At 43.3% G+C, this 21813-nt stretch overlaps 1 protein-coding gene across 1 annotated transcript in view; it reads right to left on the bottom strand.

The window, feature by feature from the left end:
* Window positions 1–21813, bottom strand: part of LOC132818844 (uncharacterized) — a 266974-nt gene that overhangs the window by 207827 nt on the left and 37334 nt on the right. Inside the window, exon 2 of the mRNA XM_060829979.1 lies at window positions 10961–11091. Within this exon, the coding sequence (XP_060685962.1) occupies window positions 10961–11091 (131 nt within the window). The remainder of the gene's footprint in view (window positions 1–10960; window positions 11092–21813) is intronic.

Below are 21813 nucleotides of genomic sequence, written 5' to 3'. Positions count from 1 at the left end.
CAACTACCCTGTCACTCTCACTTCTATCGAGGATCATCTCTGCAATCCTATCCTCCAAATCTCTGAAACTATTCGGAGGCCCATAGAAAACTCCCAACAGGGTGACCTCTCTGTTGGTCAGAGGGAGAGGTCTAGGGAGACATTTTCACATCCCACCAGAACTTAAATTCAACAAGTCAATCTGAAAAGTGAAGCCAGTTATGTCTAATGGTAATATGACTCCTATCTCTAGATTGTTGTAAAACCCACCTCATTCAAGAAACATGGTGGAAAGAAAATCTGCCAATTTTAGCCAGTCTGACCTACATGCCACTCCAGACCCACAGCAAAGTGGTTTACACTTAACTGTCCCTTGTAAAAGCCTAGCAACAACTCAACAGCAAATAGGGAAAGTTAATAAATGCTGACTTGGCAAGCAACATCCATCTCCCATGAAAGAATAAAGAGAAATAAGATCAGTCTTAAATGATGGAATTGACCCACCTCATCACAGCTTTCTGGAGAAGATACCTTCTGTGTGAAAACGTTCAGATCCTGACACAGCCATGATTGAGTGGTGCAATAGGTTTGACGAGGTGCATCATCTGCCTCTGAACCCATGTGGAGAAGATTGAAGCTGCAATCTGCCTATTATGTTCACTACTTTTGCATTAGGACTTTACCTACAACCACCCCATTCCCATAGTCCTTGATTCCATTCCCACCCCTAGCTTCTTTGTAACAAACTTGCCAAAGCTTTTTGCCATATTCTTCGAGTAGGTAGCCTATCATCCGTGGGGTTTCAAGATCAAGAATTAGTAAAGGCAACTCTGCTGGGAGTTCTTCTGAGCTGGAAGTGCATGTATGCGGGATGTCAAGGTTGTGCTTAGCAGTGATGCAGCAGGAGGTTGCATTGCCTGCTGGGTGCACTGGCCATGTGAAGCTTGGCCACTTGGCTGATGTACTGAACTGTGACCAATACTTCATGGAAAGTCACTGCTGCAAATATAAAAACAGACTGGGGCTATGAAAGTGGCCGAAGATACAGAGCAGTGAAAGAGTTAAAGCTGTAAGCTGCACAGCACTAACCCTTTTCAAACAACAGTCACAACTAAGAGACTCTGTTTATTTTGAACGTTATATTGATATCAGTTATGGAACTCATGTTGTTTTATATTAAACTAATTTGAAGTACTGCGTCTGGACTGTCCCCTGGTGCCAGTTCCAAACCATTTAACATTTTTTATTGGAGCACTCTATAAAATCATGGTTACAAACCATTATGAATTTGCATGCATGACCCACTTTGAAGACCGCCATCAAAGACAAATGACCCAAGTTATGGATAAAGTCAAGAGCTGATTAATTTACAATGAAAATCTAACAGACTCGAGTGTTCTCAACTGTCTACTCAAAGCCATTGCTGAAACGCACTCGTTCGCGTTCAGTCATTTTCTTCAAATGCTCAAAGGCTGAAACAAAATTAGGTATAAATGAAAGCTTTCTCCACACTGAAGTAAAAGATCTTTAAGAATCGCTTGTGATGTGAAGCACTCTGAAGTATTCAATTAAGCCCCTGGTTTGTAGCTGAAGATCGTAAGCTGAAGAACAGGCACAGAGACCTCAGGTTTGTGTGGTGAATTGGATTAAGCTGATTTGAATGGTGGCAGTCATGGCTAGCTAGTCAATGAGTGATCAGGATGGTGCAAAGTAATTTCCTGGGTCAGCCACCCTTCTAGAGGTAATAATAACCTGGGCTTTCCAGTAATCATACAGCCATTTCATTAGGTTGGTATCTTTTCTGGCACCTACAGACAAGTAACAGGGTGTAAGAATATTGGTAGTGAGAAAGGACTGTACTGTGATGTCAGCTTGAATGTGAAAAAATGATCTTTCTTGTCTGGAGTGGTCACTGACCAGTGATTGGAACCTTGAGGCAGGGTGTAACAGATACCACTCCCTTTCTAATGTTATCATTATGAGTAGAGTACGGGATAGGTGAAACCTTCATCACTGCATCACCAAACTCAGTAAAATTCAACAAGTGTGGGATTGGAGAAGGAAACCCCCACATCTAGTGGTGCTTGGAAGAACATCCAACCAGTGATACTGATTTGTGGGAAGCAATTTACAAAGTAAACTTAAAGCTAATACAAAAATATGGAAATAAAGAAAATAGAAGCAGGAGTAGGCCATTTGAGCCTGCTCCATCATTCCATAGATCATGGTTGATCAACCAACTCAGTACCCTGTTCGCACTTCCTTCTCATATCCTCTGATCCTTTGAGTCCTAAGAACTATATCTAACTCTTTCTTGAAAACGTTTAATGTTTTGGCCTCAACTGCTTTCTGTGCCAGTATTTTACAGGCTCACCACTCTCTTGGTGAAGAAATTTCTCCTTATTTCAGTCCTAAATGGCATATCCCATATCCTTAAACTATGACTCCCACTTCTGGAATCCCCAGTCATAGGGAACATTCTTCCTGCATTTATCCTGTTTCACCCTATTCGAATTTTATAGGTTTCTGGTCTATTCTGGCTGATATATATCAGCTCATTCAGCAGTTCAGAATTTTCTAAAAATACTTTTAATGTTGAGAATACATAGACTTGTCAAGACACAGAGGAATTTGTCAATTAATTACTTCAAATATTTCTAGCATAATTCTGTTTTCACAAATGCAATTTTTTTTAGTGAATAGTGTTTTAGTCTCACGATGACTTGATCCCTGCAACGTTGCAACAACTTGCACAGTCTCAAAATCATAGAATCTCTACAGTGTGGAAGCAGGCCATTCAGCCCATCACTTTCATATCAGTCCTCCGAAAAGCATCCCACTCAGATTCACACTCGTACCCTCTCCCTAAATCCTTACATTTCCCATGATTAATCCACCTCGCCTACATATCCTTGGATATTATGGGAAATTTAGCTTGGCCAATCCACCCAGCCTGCACATCTTGGGACACTAGGAGGCAGACACGGATAGAATATGCAAATTCCACGCAGACAGTCAGGGAAGGCTGGAAATGAACCTGGGTCCCTGGCGCTGTGAGGCAGCAGTGCTAACCACTGAGCTACCGTGCTGCAGAAATCTATCAGAAAAAAAAAACTTGAGTAGCAGGTGGGTGATGTTAAGCAGGGTGTCGAAAGGATTGAGTGGATGAGAGGTGGCAGGAGTTTGGGAGGGGTGGGAACAATGAACATAACCATTTGCAGATCAGATCATTTGGGAAGAACTCAGTAAATTGTCTTCATTTGTGTGGTGATTGCTCAGACCCAAGCCTCTGTATAAGATCGCCAATAAAAGCAAGTAACATATCATTTTTGGACAAGGATTCCTAACAATTAGCCAGGCTAACAGCATGGGTGACCATGTCAGTGAATTACGTTTCAATTTCCTTTAAAAATATGGGCACCTCAAGTCTATAGACATGACCAAACAATATACCTGCATTCAAACATACCCAAGGATATTAAATGAGAAAATTCTGATCAACAGTCACCATGAAAAGTACACCTTATTTTGTTCAGCTAAGCGCGTTGACAATCTTAGGGCCCCTTTGTCAGAAGATCAGAGATGTTGGGAGCAGCTGGAGGGCATCAAAAGATGGGATAAGACATGAAATATTTCTCCTTACTTCAACCCTCACCTTTAGCTTACCCGCTTTCCCCAAAACCTCCCACAATCCTTCCCCCTCCAGCTAGATGTCACTCCATTTTAAAGCTTTCTGTGTGATTCGTCTGTGGAGAGACACTGTTTAAGTGGATATTGCTGTTGTAAATTTGTGAGGATTGTGTTGTCAGTAGGCCCAAAGGACAATTCATTACATAATTGTCACATATTTTGATTTGTTTTTATATGTAGGTTCAGGAATTATTTGACAAACTCCTTTCAGAGCTGTATTTGTGACAATAGTCAGGCAAAGAGTCAAATTTTCCGTCCATTCCACTGACAATGAACTGACCACCATCAAATTCAGAAAAGGGGTCTCTGCTACTCCAGCCTGGAATTTAAAGGTTGGGTCTAGGTAGGATGTTCTTCGGAGGGTCAATGCGACTCAATGGGCTGAATGGCCTCTTTCCACACTGTAGGGATTCTCAAATTGTGGTGCGTGCGGGAGGAAGGAATGATGAGGAGATTTATTTTATGCGACATGTCATTATGCACTGCCTGAAAGGTTGGTGGAAACAGAGTCAATGGGAACTTTAAAAAGGAAATTGGGCATATAATTGAAAGGAAATATTCACTGAGCTGTGGGCAAAGGGTAGGGACTCTGGGAGCAGTTCAGAGAGTCAATACAGATATGATGGACCTTAAAATGATCTCCTGTGTACTGCAAGGTTTTGCAATTCTACGGCAAGGCCATTTCTCATCCCAACTAACCTTATGAGCTCTGGGACTGAAGTTGTCATTTTAGTAGCATCTGTGCTGAATTGGAGGGCAGCTTTGTGTCGTAGGCGCATGGCCAGTGGGAGTTGTGTTAAAACTGTTCAAACAGGTTTCATGAAAAAGAGGCATCGGTTGTTGGAGAAAGGATTCAGTTGACATTTCAGGGTTAGATTTGCAAGAAAGTCCCTGTTGCAAACTGGCTGACCTTTCAATGCATTTGACCATCCAATCCCAACATTTGCAAAACGGCCCCAAGTCTTCGAGTTCTTGAGCATAGCTTCAACATAAACAGTGTCAGAATGTGAGGAAAAGAAAAGAATGTGAAAAAAAACCAGACATTTAGTCACTTGAAGAAATTGAAGATTGAGAAAGCTTATTCCAGATTTTCAGAGTTTGCGGTTCCCATTGTAAACAAGTCAATCACCTTGACTGAAAGGATGCATAGTGATTTGTTGGGCATTTGAAGTATTTTAAAATAAAACTTTTGTAAGCTTTCCACTTCAGATGTAATCCAAGTTATTTAAGGGCAGAACCTACATATGGTGGGAGGGCTACACAAATAAATGACTTGTTTCAGAAAAGTGGAATACTATGAGGTAACCGAATACTCAGTGCTCTGACATCAATATATTCTTGTTCTTTACTTGAGGCCTAGAGGCCTAACAAGTGGTAATAATTCAGGGTCATTTTCTCCATTTTGTAACCTGTAAGGAGAGCTTGTGTCCTCATTGTAATTCATCCAACCACCCCACATTGGTGAAGCAAAATGTAACTTACAGAGACATCAGAGCTCAGGGCCAAAAAGTGACCCTTTGGTCTCTTCAGCCTGTGTCCTCAGTCAACCAGGTCACCGTTGATCTAAGTCTTCACCCCATCTCCCTCAAACGGTAAAGTCACACACAATACCCATGCCCATGAAAATTGATCAGTCTTACTTCAAACAAAATTCCAAATGATCACCCCCTCATCACCAGCTTTTTCGGAATGAGAGTTCCAGATTTTCACTACCCTTTGGGTGCAGAAGTGCTTTTTGATATGTCACTCCTGATTGGTTCACTATAAGGAGGGATCAAGGTGAATAGTACAGATACGTTTAAAGGGAAGCAGGATTAAAAAGAAGAGTGAGGAAGAAATAAAAGTTGATGGGATTAGATGAAGTAAGCTGGGAAAAAGGTTCTTGTAGAGCAGCCAAAACAAATAACTGTTTCTTGCCCCATCATTCTGCCAATGTAGTATCGAATTCCATAATATTGGTGGTGAGAGATTGGAAGCTTTAAGAGGTAGAGGGATCTGGATGTCCCAATGCATGAATTGCAACAGGTCGGAATGCATATTCAGCATGTTAGTTAGGACAATTATAGAGTCATAAGATGTACAGCACGGAAACAGACCCTTCGGTCCAAATCCTCCATGCCAACCAGATATCCCAACCCAATCTAGCCCCACCTGCCAGCACCTGGCCCATATCCCTCTAAACCCTTCCTATTCATATACCCATCCAGATGCCTTTTAAATGGTGCAATTGTACTAGCCTCCACCACATCCTCTGGCAGCTCACAGTTAATAGAATGTTATCCTGTACTGTGAAAATCGAAGACAGCATTATGGAGTTATACTTTATTTGTACAGGCGTTGGCAGGATCACATTGAGATTGCTGTCTGTAGTGATGTGGTGTCCCTATTTAACGAAACATGTAAATGCATTGGAGATGGTTCAGAGATTTACAAGACCAATACTTGGATCATGATGAAGGGCTTAAATCCGAGACACCGATTCTCCTGCTCCTCAGATGATGGGCCGAAGGGCCTCCTCCCCCCATGCTATAAAAACCCGATGGCTATAAAGTCTATGGTGTAAGCATCAGATTCTCAGAACAACCCAGTCAGAAGCAGAAGGGTGGGGTATAACTAGGATTCAGTAGCTAGGGCAAGAGGATACCTCTTGATGCTCCCTAACCTCCCAGTTCTAGATGTCAGTTCCCTAAAATCAGGCCTTCCAACAATGGAGTGATCACCATTTTCTTCCCCCCACCCCTCTAACTGCTTCCCCCTTCTCCGTAGGTGCAGTCTGTCTGCGTGGGTTTTAGTTGCTTTGCATACTGCATGGTAACAGGCCCACCTGCAGCTGGGTTAATACCATCAATTGTGGGATCAGGCCCTTCAATGGTCATTTCAGGGAGGGCATTGACAAGTTGGTGGAGTTTGGGGATGAGGTTCAACGCAAATAAATGTGAGGTGATGCACTTTGGTCAGCAGAACACTGAAAGAAAATATAAAAGAGGGAGTACGATTCCAATGGGACTTGGACATACCAGTGCTCAGGCCACTGAAGATGGAACATAACTAGAGAGAGCAGTAAATAATGTTGCAGTTATAGTCCAAGAGAACTGAGTTGGTGTTGAACTTGTATATCATACTTGTTAGACCTCAGCTGAAGCAATGTGTCCAGTTGTGGGCGCCACATTATAGGAATGACGTGAATGTATTGGAGGGAGCATTAAAAACTATTTACAAGAATGGTTCCATTTATGAGGGTAGATTCAAGAAGTTGGAACTGCTGTTGTTGGAGAGAAGAAGGTTGAGATAAGATTTGGGTGTGGCTTTCAAAATTGTGAGTAGATAAGGAGAAGCTGTTAGTTAGAGACAAAAAGAAATTGCAGATGCTGGACCCCATGGTAGACAAACAGGAGGCTGGGAGAACACAGCAAGCCAGGCAGCATCAGGAGGGACAGACAGGAGGCTGGGAGAACACAGCAAGCCAAGCAGCATCAGGAGGGACAGACAGGAGGCTGGGAGAACACAGCAAGCCAGGCAGCATCAGGAGGGACAGGCAGGAGGCTGGGAGAACACAGCAAGGCAGGCAGCATCAGGAGGGACAGACAGGAGGCTGGGAGAACACAGCAAGCCAGGCAGCATCAGGAGGGTCAGGCAGGAGGCTGGGAGAACACAGCAAGCCAGGCAGCATCAGGAGGGACAGGCAGGAGGCTGGGAGAACACAGCAAGCCAGGCAGCATCAGGAGGGACTGGCAGGAGGCTGGGAGAACACAGCAAGCCAGGCAGCATCAGGAGGGACAGATAGGAGGCTGGGAGAACACAGCAAGCCAGGCAGCATCAGGAGGGACTGGCAGGAGGCTGGGAGAACACAGCAAGGCAGGCAGCATTAGGAGGTACAGAAGCCAGCATTTCAGGTGTAACTCTTCTTTTGTTCCCATTCTTAAAAGAATAAAGAGTGAGAGGCCACGCATTTAAAGTAAAGTGCCAAACAAAATGAGGATAATATGAGGAAAAACAGTTTCACATAGCGAGTAGTTATGGTATGGAGTGTACTGCCTGGAAGTGTGGTGGAGGCAGGTTCAATTGAGGCATCCAAGGTGGTATTGGCTGATTATTCAGATAGAAATAGTGTGCAGGGCCATGGGAAAAAGGCAGGAGATTGGCAGCAGCTAATGCAGCCCCTGAACGTAATTCTGGTGGAGACGGGAAGGCAACAGGGCAAGTGAGGTCTAATACCACATCAGGAGATGCTGGAGATCAGAGTCGAGACTGTGGTGCTGGAAAAGCACAGCAGGTCAAGCAGCATCTGAGGAGCAGGAGAATCAACATTTTTGGCATAAGCCCTCCATCAGGAATGAAGCTAGTGAGCCTCCCGGCCCACTATCGTCATTCCTGATGAAGGGCTTATGTCCAGAACACTGATTCTCCTGCTTCTTGGATGCTGTCTGACCTGCTGTGCTTTTCCAGCAACACACTAATACGCCACTATTCTGCCTCATGACCTACCTCCAAGCTCATCTGTGAAGAGTCTGCCCATTATATGTTCAATAGACACTGCATTGCAGCCTCACAGTGCCAGTGACCAGGTTCAATTCCAGCCTTGGGTGACTGTCTGTGTGGAGTTCTCTCAACGTCTGTGGGAGTTTCCGCTGGGTCCAAAGATATGTAGAATTGACGTTTTGGGCATAAGCCCTTCATCAGGAATCCCTGATGAAAGGCTTATGCCTGAAAGGTCGATTCTTCTGCTCCTCGGATGCTGCTTGACCTGCTGTGCTTTTCCAGCACCTCACTCTCGACTCTGATCTCCAGCATCTGCAATCCTCACTTTCTCCTGGGTCCAAAGATGTGCAGGGTAGGTGGATCGTCCATGCCAAAAAACACCCATAGTTTCCAGGAAAGTGCAGGTTAGGTGGATTGGCCATGGGAAATGCGGGGTTATAGGATCAGGGTAGGGAGGTGGATCTGGGTGGGATGCCATTTGGTACATACTCAATGGGCCAAATGGCCTCTCTCTGCACTATAGCGACTCTACGATGAGACACACGCGCACACACACACAAACATCAGAATAAAAAACGGAAAAGATGTTGCTCTCGGCAGCTATTACACAATAATCATTGCAGCTTTTTAAAATAAATTTGCTGAGATAATCCTCGGCTGCTGCCTTTGACTACATGGCAGCTGAGGGTGTGAAACCTGTGGTGCGACACAAGTGGCACTGTGCAACCAAAGGTTCACTGAAATGCTGCATGCATTCATCACAATGTCACTTGCTTTGTTTGTAAAAGAATGAACCAAAGTAAGGTCAATCACACCTGACAAATTCAATGCTGCTTTTTTACCCAAAGTCTCTGGAAAGAAGGAGCAGAAAGCATCTTTGAAAGCTTTCCTGAGGCGGCACAAAAGGTACAGGAAATCACCGAGGAATTTGATGGAATGCGAAATTCTTGCATTTACATTGTCTTTTTGCATAATCCCAGGTTGCTATCGAAGAAAAGCAGCGCATTCACCAGATGGCCAATGCTTTAACCCTAGTTTTGCTCATGGCCATGTTGCCCCAATTCTGGGAGCTTGCTGTGCCCAGGTTGGCCGACATATTTCCTACAACAGCAACTACATCGCAAAAGTGCCCCATTCGGGCACAAATGCAAGTCTTCCTATTTATTCTCTTTTCACAAGAAATGCTGGCAAATTCAATTAAATATGAACTGTGTGGAATCTTACTGGCTGTTTTATGGGCAAATATAACAGACAGCTTGAGCATAGGAAGAGCCCACAGATATCAATGAGGCTAATGCCCAGCTAATTTTTTTTTCCCCTCAAATGTGGTGGTGCTGTTTGAGGTAAGAATGCCTGAGCAATCAGAAGAATTTGTTGCCATTCCTGTGTCATGGGATACAAAAACACAAGGATAGACAAACGGGGCTTCAGATTGACCTATCAACTCAAGAGCCAATATTTCCTGACAGTGATGAGGTCCTCAACCTTGCACAGTCAGCCTTCTTTATATGTTCACGTTCAACAGCAGGGAGTCTCTCTCTCTCTCTCTCTCTCTCTCAAATGCATCCAGTTCTGAAGAAGAGTCATACTGCAGTCGAGGGGTTAACTCTGTTTCTTTCTCCACAGATGCTGTCAGACCTGCTGAGTTTCTCCAGCATTCTCTGTGCTTACACCCAGGATAATTCTCCAGCTCAGCTTTGAAATAGTGTAACGAGATGTTTTATATCCATTGGACAGGTAAACAGGCCTCAGTTTAACATCACATCCGAAAGACTGCATCTTCAACAGTGCTGCACCCACTCAGATAATCAGCTTTGATTATTATGTTCAATGGGACATGAACCTAATACTTAGTAAAAGCGAACTGAGGTTTAACCTCAGTCCTGCTCTCTTGGCCTTTCCATCGGCTTCTGCTTCTCTATGGCCTAAGGAAATAATTACAGAAGATGGGGATGGGGAGGCGGAATGTTGCATGGGAAGACCAGCAGTGCAACTTGGTTCATTTCTTCACGGTTGGAGTCAACAGCCTGAAACAGCACTTCCCCTCATCAACAGCTACAATTCAAAAAGGGGGCTATCACCACTTTCTGAAACATAACTAGGGATGCATAATAATTGCTGACGTTGCTATCAATCCCAATGTTCTCAGAATGAATAAAGGGAGAGGAGTGTTTTGGCCACAGTCTGGAAACACTGGAATACTTGGGATAGACATGAGAACAACTCACATTTCCATTGAACTATTAATGTAGGAAAGTGTTCCTAGCTTCCATGTAGCAATGCGTTCAAACCAAATTTGAAACACTGCCATAAAGACAAAATTAGGATAGGTGACTGAGAGTTCGGTTAGACAGGTCAGTGTTAAGGTGAATCTCAAGGGAGGAAAGAGCAGTAAAGAGGTGGAATACATTAAGGTGGGACGTACAAACATTTAGATGTGGCAGCTGGATGTATACTTCCAAAGGGGCAGAATGAAAATTGGGGATGGCAATAGGCCAGCATCAGGAGAGTGTGTAGTTCTTCCAAAAATCTTGCGAAAGGCCTGAAAGGAACTATTACGCAATGGAAGTGAGATTTGCTATTGAATTACTCAAAATATTCTGCTGCTTGGAAACTCAGAATTGCAAAGTGGTGTACACGTCAGTCAATGCTGCAAAATTCCAAACTGGAAAGCAATACTATTTTCTTTATTTCTAAACAGTGTTTTTCAGACAACAGGGAATTTTTCATTGCCACTGTCTTCGGTGTAATTCAAGGCTTGTTTCGGTAACCAATCAATAGGTCTGAGTGCACGATCACAGAGCTCCGTTACCTTTTGTATCCATGTCAGCAAACACTTGTGATGAGCGACTAAACTCTTGCAGTCGCAGTACTGCAACAAGGAATCACGATCTGACACCTCCAGTTCCCTACAGATGAAGCATTCAGGAGCATCATCTGTAACTGAAAAAAAAATCATATTAAACAAAGCTATAATGAGAAAGCATCCTCACTGAGGTAGCACACATGAAGTCAAGCCCCACTATTCACAGAGTTGTGACAAAAGTTAAAGATAATTACTCAAAATTTCCCAATTTACCCCATTTTCAGACCTAGGTTGATAGAAAGTACAAATGTGATTCTGTAGAATCATAGAATCTCTAAGGTGTGGAAGCAGACAATTCAGCCCATTGAATCCACACCGTCCCTCTGAAGAGGGACCTACCTCCCTACCCTATCCCTATAATCCCGCATTTCCCATGGCTAATCCACCTAAACTGCACATTCCTGGACACTGTGGAAAATTCAACATGGCCAATCCACACAACCTGCACATCTTTGGATTTTGGAAGGAAACCAGAGCACCCAAATGGAAACATACACAGACAAGGGGAGAATGCGCAAACTCCACACAGACAGTCACCCAAGGATGGAATCAAACCCAGGTCTTTGGGACTATAAGGCAGAGTGCTAACCAGTGAGCCCAACTCTCTCACAGTTTAGTCACAGGGTTGTTGGCAGACAAAAAGCTTCTGTCATTGATGAGTGGTCACTAGTCCATAGACCAACTAACATCTTGTTGCCACCCAACTGCATCTGTATACCGAACCTCGAGGCTCTAGTTCATCTGCAAACCCTTCAATTCTTGCTTGTTCAAACAGCTGTTCATACAATGCTGGCCATAAGGGTCAGGTTACTTGCTCTTCAAAATGTGTAACGGTCCTTCCAAACCACTGGTTTTAAAACAATGCTTTCTCATTTTGGCCTACACTTTAGATGAACACAAAAATAAAAATACAGAGTGCATACACAATGAAGCTCGCTGAATAACTAATCATCTTTTGAGAAAAACAGAGCAATTAAAAACAGACCCTTTTACAAGATTTATCAACTTTGACCATGTCTCTCACGTACAGGGTATGTGAAATGTATGATAATCACTGGAAGATCATGTGTTTATGAAATATTTTTCATATATATTGGTCACTTGCTCAATTAGATGGAAGTCATGCAGATAGGTTCATTAATTGAAAATAAACTGGTCCTCCCTGAAATAATGAGAGATGTTTGTGGACTCTTGTGGCTTATGCTGGATTATGGATGATCATCCCTGGAAGGAAGTTAGTTAGGGGCAATACAGCAACATGGTAACTCAATGGTTAGCACTGCTACCTCACAGTGCTACGGACCAGGGTTCTATTCTAGCCTTGGGCGACTGGCTCTGTGGAATTTGCACATTCTCCCTGAGTCTGTGTGGGTTTCCTCCAGCAGTTTTAAAGATGTGCAGATTAGGTGAATTGCCATGCTAAATTGTCCAGTGTTCAGGGATGTGTAGGTCAAATCGATTAGCCATGGGAAAGGCAATTTTAGAGGGAGAGGGGTGGAGCTGGGTAGGATGGTCTTCAGAGGATTGGTGTGGACTTGATCCATGATGGGCCAATTGGCTGTAGGGTTTCCATGTATTTCAGCCTCTCTTTTCCCTACTACATCTGATAGTGACGATTCAAAATCTGAAGATGAAAACACTATCGTTATGTATCACAAGATGGAGGTTGAGCATGTTTGTGTTATTAACTCTCTGCCAAATTACTTTCTTGGCTATACTTGGGAGAGATTTCTATGTGTTGGAAATTGCTTGGCATAACACTGTAAGGGATGTGAGTGTGCATACTCTGTCCACGTGATTGTCATATGGAGCAATGTTATAACCGCATCCTTAAAGGATTAGGCAGAGGAGGCCAAGGCCTGCTGTGCTTTGACCAGCAACACATTTGCAGCTGTGATCTCCAGCATCTGCAGACCTCATTTTTTACCCAAAGGATCAGTCAGGATAGTTTCTAGGTCCTTTTTTTGTGGCCCTGGAACTCATTTGCAGGACCCTCCAAGTCCCTCCAGGGGGCACTTGACTGATTCCATAACCTGCCCCTGGCATTACTCAAGATGGGAGGGAGGCAAGAAGCAGGAAACTATAGGTCAGTTAGCTTGACATCTGTCACGGAGACACTGTTAGAATCGATCATTAGGAAGAATATATCTGCGTACTTTGGAAAACACATGGTAATTGGGATGGGTCAGCATGTTTTTACAAAGGAAAATCATGTTTAACCAATTTATTGGAGTTTCTTGAAGGAGGAACATCTGTTGTGGATTAAAGGGAGTCTGTCGACGTACTGTACGTGGATTTCCTGAAGGCCATGAGGTGCCATATCCAAGGTCATTGCGGAAAATAAAAGTTCATGGGATGGGGGGTGTTACATATTAGCACAGATAGAAGATTGCCTGGTTGGCAGAAAACAAAGAGTATGCATCAACTCTCTTTGATTGGCATGTGGATGCGACAAGGTTTCTGCTGGGCCCTCAACTTTTTATCATTTAAGTGGAGCTTCAAGGGAGCTGAAAAAGTCCCTATGTCACATGACTTGCCTCCAAACATGTTCGATGTAAATAAAGATCAAACACGATGATGTAGTAAAAACATGATAAATGTCAATTTTTCCAATTTGTTCACACCTCACAATGTCCTGAACCTGCACTCAGTAAAAGACATTGAAATGTTTTGAGATTTAGTGCTGGAGAAACACAATAACCTTCCTCTGCTGGCGAGCAGTCTTCAGATGGGTGGAGGTGCAGTTCACCATGTTGTCAGGGCAGTCAAAGACATTGTTCATGTTTTGATGCCACAGTGTGAAATCCTGGAGCAGCTCTGTGTGTGTCTTCAGTTCAGGCAATAGGTGGGAGATTGGGTGCGCATTCATCAAGCTCCATAGAGTCACCAGGTATTGCACCTATAATTGCTTCATCTGTCTGTTCTGAAGAACAGTGTAAGGTGTCATCCAGCTCAGTGCCAAGGTGTTTCCATGGTTGTTTCTACTAGAATCTCCGTGCCAGCTTCACATGAATGAGTGAAATGGGCCACAGTTATGGTGATTGGCCTCACATTAATCCTGCCCATTCTCAGCATCTTGTGCAGTCAAACCCTTAATCCCCTGACTGATCATATAGACACATATCACATATAAATATACACACAAACTCTGCCCCACAGAAAGGGAAATCACAGGCAAGTTTTTGAACCCAGAGAGGTAGAGGCAGTGGGCGATTGTATTTTCTGTCACTATCTTCCAATGTTGAATTGAATATCCTGTAGTCTTCACACCTTCTTCATCATAAATGTGGGTCTGTAGAATGGTTAAGTTGAACTCCCACAGCTTACCAATGGCCTCGGTAACGTGAGAGATCAGCTGCTATCGGTAGTTGGTTTTCTGGTTGCGAATCACCCCCTTGATCCACAATAGGCTTGTGCTTGACTGTGGTATTCAAAGGTAGAACTGTTAGCTTGATGCTCAGATGCCAGCATTGTTGGGCTGCAGGGAGCAGTTGCTTATAATGATAATAATAATCTTCCTTTTCTTCCATTGATACATTTTATTCACTTTCTTCATGCACATCTGAAAAATGCTAGTGGTCTATCCAGATTTTGTTGACAAACTCAATGATGCAATCTCACGGTCCTCAGCAAAACCACTTTCCACCTCACACCTCCTCTCACTCTCACTTTGTTTCCAATTGACAGCCTTTTCTAACTCCCCCCACAGCATTTGGCCCCACTTTCAGGGTTTGAATATCTCCCACAGAGAGATTGTAGTGATGACTAATGGCTTATCTGTGATTTCACACTGTGGGGCAAGAGTTTTGTGTGTATATTTAAGGCTGAGGTAATTAGAGTCTTGATCAGCCAGGGAAATCAGCCAGGGAAACGTCAAGAAAGTGAACCTGAGGAAGGTCAGAATCAGCCATATTCCTATTGAATAGGAATTCCTGTTCTTACTTTTTATGATCTCGCATAGTCTATTTTCTGTCCAACTGATTCATGCAATTGTATGACCAACCATGCATGCATTAGGCTATTCTCAATTTACCAATCAGGAATGTTGAAATATTATAGACATCTTCCCATTGGATTTTCTATTTTGTGGTGGGAGTTGCTGACATTTTTTCTACAAGCAGAGTTTTGGACTACTCAAATGTGATTCATCAAGGTTTCACTGCATATGTTGAATAAAGGTTTTAGTGTTCACTGACATGGGTGTGGAATACATTCTGTCAACAACCCAGACATGATCTCACTGCATCAGAGGGATGTAAAGGATCCCACTTGGCACTGTTCAAACGCAAGGCGGATATGTATCCACAGCAAGTTACCACTGCTTTATAAAACAACAGATTATCTGGACAATGGGCTGGATTTTGTGGCTGTCACAAGGTAAAACTGTCAGCATTTGCTACCACTACTCTTCTAAAGATGACAGCAACCTCTAGAGTTTACAAAAGCTTGGATAAGTTATTGTCAGTGATATAATGTTTCCTTTAAAGATGTGCTATGATGTCCTCCCAGCCCATAAACAAATGGAGATCATACAATTGATGTGAAGTTAGTCTTCTCCTGCAATCAGGAGAAAGTGAGGACTGCAGATGCTGGAGTACCAGAGTTGAAGAATGTGGTGCTGGAAAAACACAGCAGGCCAGGCAGCATCCGAGAAGCAGGAGGACCAACATTCTGAAGAAGGGCTTATACCCGAAACGTCGATTCTCCTGCTCCTTGGATGCTGCCTGGCCTGCTGTGTTTTTCCAGCACCACATTTTTCTCCTGCAATCAGTCTCACAATAAAAAAAACTTTGCACACCTGGCTAGATGCAGTATCATAAGGTTTTTAATGACCTCCTGGGATTGTGGTCAATAGTCCCTCTAATTGCTTTGGTATATAATTTATTCAACATGCAGCACCTTTTAGTTTGTTTGTATGGCTGAATGCATGTGACACCTTGCAAGAGAAATGTGGGGCAAATTTCAAGATAGCCGTGCAGTTTAGATGGGACTTTGTGCATAATTACCATGGATTGCCTCTCTAGCCCTGAAAGGAGACAGTTAGTTGTTGTAATTCTCCACAATAAGAAATTCCTTTTTTTTAAAAAAACGTTTGTTGGATAGTTTAGCTTCTACCCATGTGCTTGCCCCAATCATACTAAAGATTAAATTGTGACAAGATCTAGTGGCATGTATGCCTTGTTTATTTATTTAGGTGATGGGGGAGTTGCTTGATAAACCAGCATTTATTGCACATCCATAATTGCACAGATAGCAGTTAAGAGTCAACCAAATTGTTGTTGGTCTGGAGTCACATGTAGGCCATACCAAGTAGGGACATTCGTGAACCAGATGGGTTTTTCCTGACAATCAACTTATCGTCAAAGTTAGATTCATAATTCCAGATTTTCATTGAATTCAAATTCTACCATGTGCCATGGCAGGATTCAAAGTTGGGCCCCCAGAACATTCTGGATTCACAGTCCAGCAGTAATGCTCCAAGGCCACTGCCTCCTGGAAGTGTCTTGAGCTTTGTGAGAATACTTCAGTGTGATTGGGAGCCCACACTGTTTCAGGAAAGGATGCACAGAGAAGGCTGAGGGGTGACCTGATTGACAGCTTTGAAATTTGAAAGTTTTTGAGAGAGAGGATTCAGAGAGAATATAGGGAAGAACATTCACACATACAAATTAGAAGCTGAAGGAGACCAATTGGCCCCTTGACCTACTCTATAATTCCACAGCATTTTGGCTGATTTGTTTACTCTGCAATCGTGTCTAGGCCTGATATCCTTTTACTCCCTTGCTTATGAAGGATCTATCCACCTTTGAGTTAAAAAGGTTTAAATACACTGCTTCTAACACCTACTTAATTAATTCTGCATGTGAGCATCACCAAAAAGGCCAGAACTTGTTGACAAACATAACTACCCTAATCCTTGGATGCTGCCTAACCTGCTGTGCTTTAACCAGCAACACGTTTTCAGCCATAACTGCCCTTGAACTGAGTGCTTTATACTATTATCTGGTCTGGAGTCACATATAGAGCTGGTAAGAGTAGATGATTTCCTTCTTTCAAAGACACTAGTAAACCATTTGGGTTTTATGACATTTTATCATTAGGTTGGCTTTTAAACTCAGACGTTTATTGAATTCAAATTTCACCATATACTACTGGGATTTGAATCCATGCTCCCAGAATATAAGACTGGGGTTCTAGGTGACTAGTCCAGTGATATTATCACAAGAGGAGATATCATCTCCACATCCACCTATTGAGGTCCTTCTGGAACCTTTATGTTTCCATCAAATTGCCACTTACTTTTCTAAACACCAGCAGAAACAAGCTTAGTTTGTCCAACCTTTCCTCATGAGACAACCTGCCCATTCTAGCTAATAGACTGGTTACTCCTTTCTGAACTGCTTTTCATGTACTTCACTTCTTCCCTAAATAAGGAGGCAAATACATACACAATACGCCAGTTGTGATATCACCAATATCATGTTAAAGTGAAGTAGAACTTTGCTTGATGGCATGCTGGCATAGTGGTTAGCACTGCTGCCTCACAGTGCCAGGGACCCGGGTTCGATTCCAGCCTTGGGCAACTGTCTGTGCGAGATTTGAATGTCTGCCTCATGTTTGTGTGGGTTTCCACTGGGTGCTCCGGTTTGTTCCCACATCCCAAAGATGGGCACATTAGCTGGATTGACTCTGCTAAATTTCCCCACAGTGTCCAGGGATGGGCAGGCTTGGTAGAATAATCATTGTAACTGTGGGATTAGGGTGAGAGGTTGGATCTGGGCAAGATGCTCTTTGGAGGGTTGGTGTAGACTCAGTGTGCCAAGTGGCCCTTTCTGTACTGTGGGGATTCTATGGTTTTGTTTTGATATTTAATTCACCTAGCAACAAGCACTAACATATTATCACCTTTCGTAAGCATTTGCTGTAGCTTTTATGATCCATGTATTTGACTACTCAGATCCCACTGCATTCCAGAGCTTTGCTTTCTCAGATAATATGCCTATTTTAAATTTTGTTTTCGAAAATAGACTTTTTCACATTTTGCCACATATTGGCTGAATTGAAAGGTTGGCGATACTGAAAGAGACTAGGTGAGGAAGTAGTAGGTTAAATGGTGCACAAACACAGGATCAGGAATATGCCAGTTGGTCTGAATGGTCTATTTCATTTTTCCATCTTCTATGCAATCCAACATATTGGTGGACAACTGGAGTTTCTATTGACATTTCACCAGAAATAAGCCGACAATGGAAAAGAGGAATCAAAAAACAGAAATTGCTGGAAAAGCTCAGCAGGTCTGGCAGCATTTGTGGAAAGAAAGCAGAGTTAGCATTTCAGGTCTAGTGGTCCTTCCTCAGAATGAGGCTGGAAAAGAGTAAATCATTGTCACAGAGAAAGAACACATGACCATTGTAAACATTCTTCTTTGAGATCTGTGGCAATTGCTGTTAGCTCACTGTTATCAGGTTAATCTCACTGCCATATTGCTGTTTGTGGGACCTTACTGCGCACAAATTGATGTCCACATTCCCCACTACCCAGCGCTGACTGGCTGCACTTCAAAACCGCTCCATTGCCTGGAGGGGATGGCCCACAAAGTGCCGGGTGCAAGGTGAGGAATTTGGAGAGAGGCGGGGGGGTTGGTGCAAATGGGAAATAAAATAGAACAGCGTCAGTTATTGCTACATTGCAGAGGAAGCTGATGCAGCTACATCAGATATTGTAACATCAGAAAGAAAAGGTTTATTTTCCTTTAGTCAGTGAAATATCAGTTCCCATTGTACTTGGGGAGAATTAAAACCCATCGCTCAAAGCCATTTCCCATTTATTAATGATGCGATCGCCGCAGAATATGATTAATCTATCAGGATTGCACACTTTACAGGAATCCACATTTATACAAACAAAATGTCAGAGCAGTCAAGTAGGATAAGATACAAAATGTGATTGAGTGTAATTAAGGCTGCAAACCCAATCATCCAGGCAAATAGTTTTTTGCTCAACGGAGAATATTAATTTTAAAGGAACAAATGTAATGGTATAGCCAAAAGTTGCAGTGACATTAGAATTTTCAGAGTTTGTTTCATTTGGCAGGTATTCCATTATGTTATCTCACACATCATAGATGGGATATAACCAAATGCGTTGGCCACTGGATTTAAGGTGAATAGAAGACTAATCTCTTTTAATCGAAGCAATGGAAGATATTGACACCGTCGTTACTCAAATGCAGCAACACTTGGACAATAGACAAGTTTGACACAAGTGGCAAATAATGCTTGCGCCACGCAATGACCATCTCCAACAAAAAGACAGAAATTAGCCAGTGCTCCTCCACCATCAATGGCATCAGCATCACTGAATACCCATTCCAACATCTTGGGGTTGCCATTAACTGGAAACTCAACTGCACCACCACAGTAAATAGCAGGTCAGAGACTAAGAATCCTGCAGCGACCATCTTACTGGCTAACCCCTCACTGACTCGTCTACAAGGCACAGGTCAGGAATGTCATGGAATACTCCCCATTTGCCTGGAAGGGTAAAGCTCCAATAACACTCAGAGCCTTCACACCATCCAGGACAAAGCAGCCCAGTTGATTGGCACCACAGCCACAAACATGCACTCGCAAGATTCAGTCACAGTAGTGCCTGCCATCTGCAAGATGCACTACAGAAATTCACCAAAGATCCTCAGACAGCACCTTCCAAACCCACAGTTACTTCCATCTAGAAGGATTAAGGCAGCAGATGCATGGGAACACCAAGTTCTCATACAAACCACTCACCATCCTGGCATAGAAGTATATCACTATGCCTTTAGTGCCATTGGGTCAAAGTTCTGGAATTCCCTCCCTAATGAGGGCAGTCTCTCTCTGAAAGGTATCCTTTTTTCCGATGGTTGGAACTTCTTCTGACCCTTAACAACATGGCATTGGAAATCCAGCTGGGAAAATATATTGAGATCACGAAAACAAGATTCTCAACATAAAAAAAACGTGATAATCCACCCAAGATTTTGGTCTAGACCAGAATCTAATCTGCGATTGGTGAGAGACTGATATGCATTACATCCATGCTACATTAGTGCCACATCTATCCCAGCAGATTATCCTAACACTGCAACCATTTCAACCATAAGGTAATGCTTCCAAACCTAAGAGGTGTAGACCCCAGTCCAGTCAAGGAGGCTTGTTGTCAGTCAAGGGGTCCCACAACCAACAGTCAAGAATAGTGTCTGATCTCAGTCCAGGTGCTTAGACATGGTCAGTCAGCCATCTGGCTACTTAGGGTCAAAGGTACCATTGTAGTCTGGGGGGATGGCTACAATCAGTTTGGCAGAGCCTGAGTAACCAATAGGAATTAGGGATAAAGTAGCCAGGGACCTGGTCACATTTCAGTCAAGGCTGTCTTTCCAAGTCAGACACAGAGTTAGGCCCCAGTTAGTTCTGATGGTCTGTTCAGTTTAAGTCACAGAAGATCATAGAATCTTTACAGTGTGGAAACAGGGTTTTGCTGGAAAAGCACAGCAGGTCAGGCAGCATCCGAGGAGCAGGAAAATCAATGTTTCGGGCAAAAGCCCTTCATCAGGAAGGGAATCTTCATCCTGATGAAGGGCCTTTGTCTGAAACATCGATTTTCCTGCTCCTTGGATGCTGCCTGACCTGCTGTGCTTTTCCAGCACCACTCTAATCTAAACTCTGGTTTCCAGCATCCGCAGTCCTCACTTTTGCACAGTGTGGAAACATGCTATTTGGCCCCACAAGTTCACACTGACTTTCCAACCTTATTACACTACATTTACTCCTGACTAATGCACCTAACCTACACATCCCTGAACACGATAGGCAATTTAGTACGGCCAAATCACCTACCCTGCACATCTCTGGACTGTGGGAGGAAACCAGAGCACACTGAGGAATCCCACGCAGACACGGGGAGAATGTGCAAACTCCTCACAGTTAGTCATTCGAAACTGGAATTGAACCCGAGCCCCTGGCATTGTGAGGCAGCAGTGCTAACCGCTGAGCCAACTTGATGCCCCAAAGTCAAGGCAGGTTACCAGGGTCTGCTGCAGAGAAGTTGGGGAAGTCAATTGTGGGGATCGGAGGCCATATGCTGGGGTGCAAAGAGTACAATAATTCTGATGGAAGGGGGTGGTGACAACTCAACAAATAAGAGGGGGAGACAGTAGTGCATTGGAAAGGAGGGTGTCACAGTAACAATAATTCTGATGGTCACCAACCTTCAACTTACATTGTCAACAGAAAGTGGGAGGAAGAAAGCAACATGATGGTTTGGAGGGGTGGAGAGTTGGGAGACTCACCCAAATTATCACCCAGAATGTGTAGCTCAAGCTGTGAGGAGTGACCTGTGTGGACTTCCATCTTCAGCTGGATCACAATTATGCAACAGAGCTGCCACCACAGCCCCAGAGTGGGTGGAGGAACTTTTATTATTGTTTGAGTACATTGGCTCTACTTGTGGGCAATGTTAGGCCCTTCAAGGGGCAATTACGTTAATTGGGTGCTTCCATAGCTGAGATTAAAGATAAATACAGAAAGTGATGAGGTCTGGCAGGATCTGAAGAGAGAAGAATAGGGTTAATGTTTCACATCCAGTGATCCTTCATCATTTGTAATCAGAGAACTCTGCCAATGAAACACATGCAATTGTGTAGGATAAAAACCCTGGTCACAACCATGTCATTGTCATTACAGGTTGATCATAGCCATTTCTGGATCCATAGGCAACGTTCAAAGTATCAACTGTGGGCCATTATTCACAAGAACCACCCA

The sequence above is a fragment of the Hemiscyllium ocellatum genome, chromosome 9, assembly GCF_020745735.1.
Source record: "Hemiscyllium ocellatum isolate sHemOce1 chromosome 9, sHemOce1.pat.X.cur, whole genome shotgun sequence".
NCBI classification, from domain to species: domain Eukaryota; kingdom Metazoa; phylum Chordata; class Chondrichthyes; order Orectolobiformes; family Hemiscylliidae; genus Hemiscyllium; species Hemiscyllium ocellatum.
Note: the sequence above shows the minus strand (reverse complement) of the source record. Positions and strands in the feature narration are given on the sequence as shown.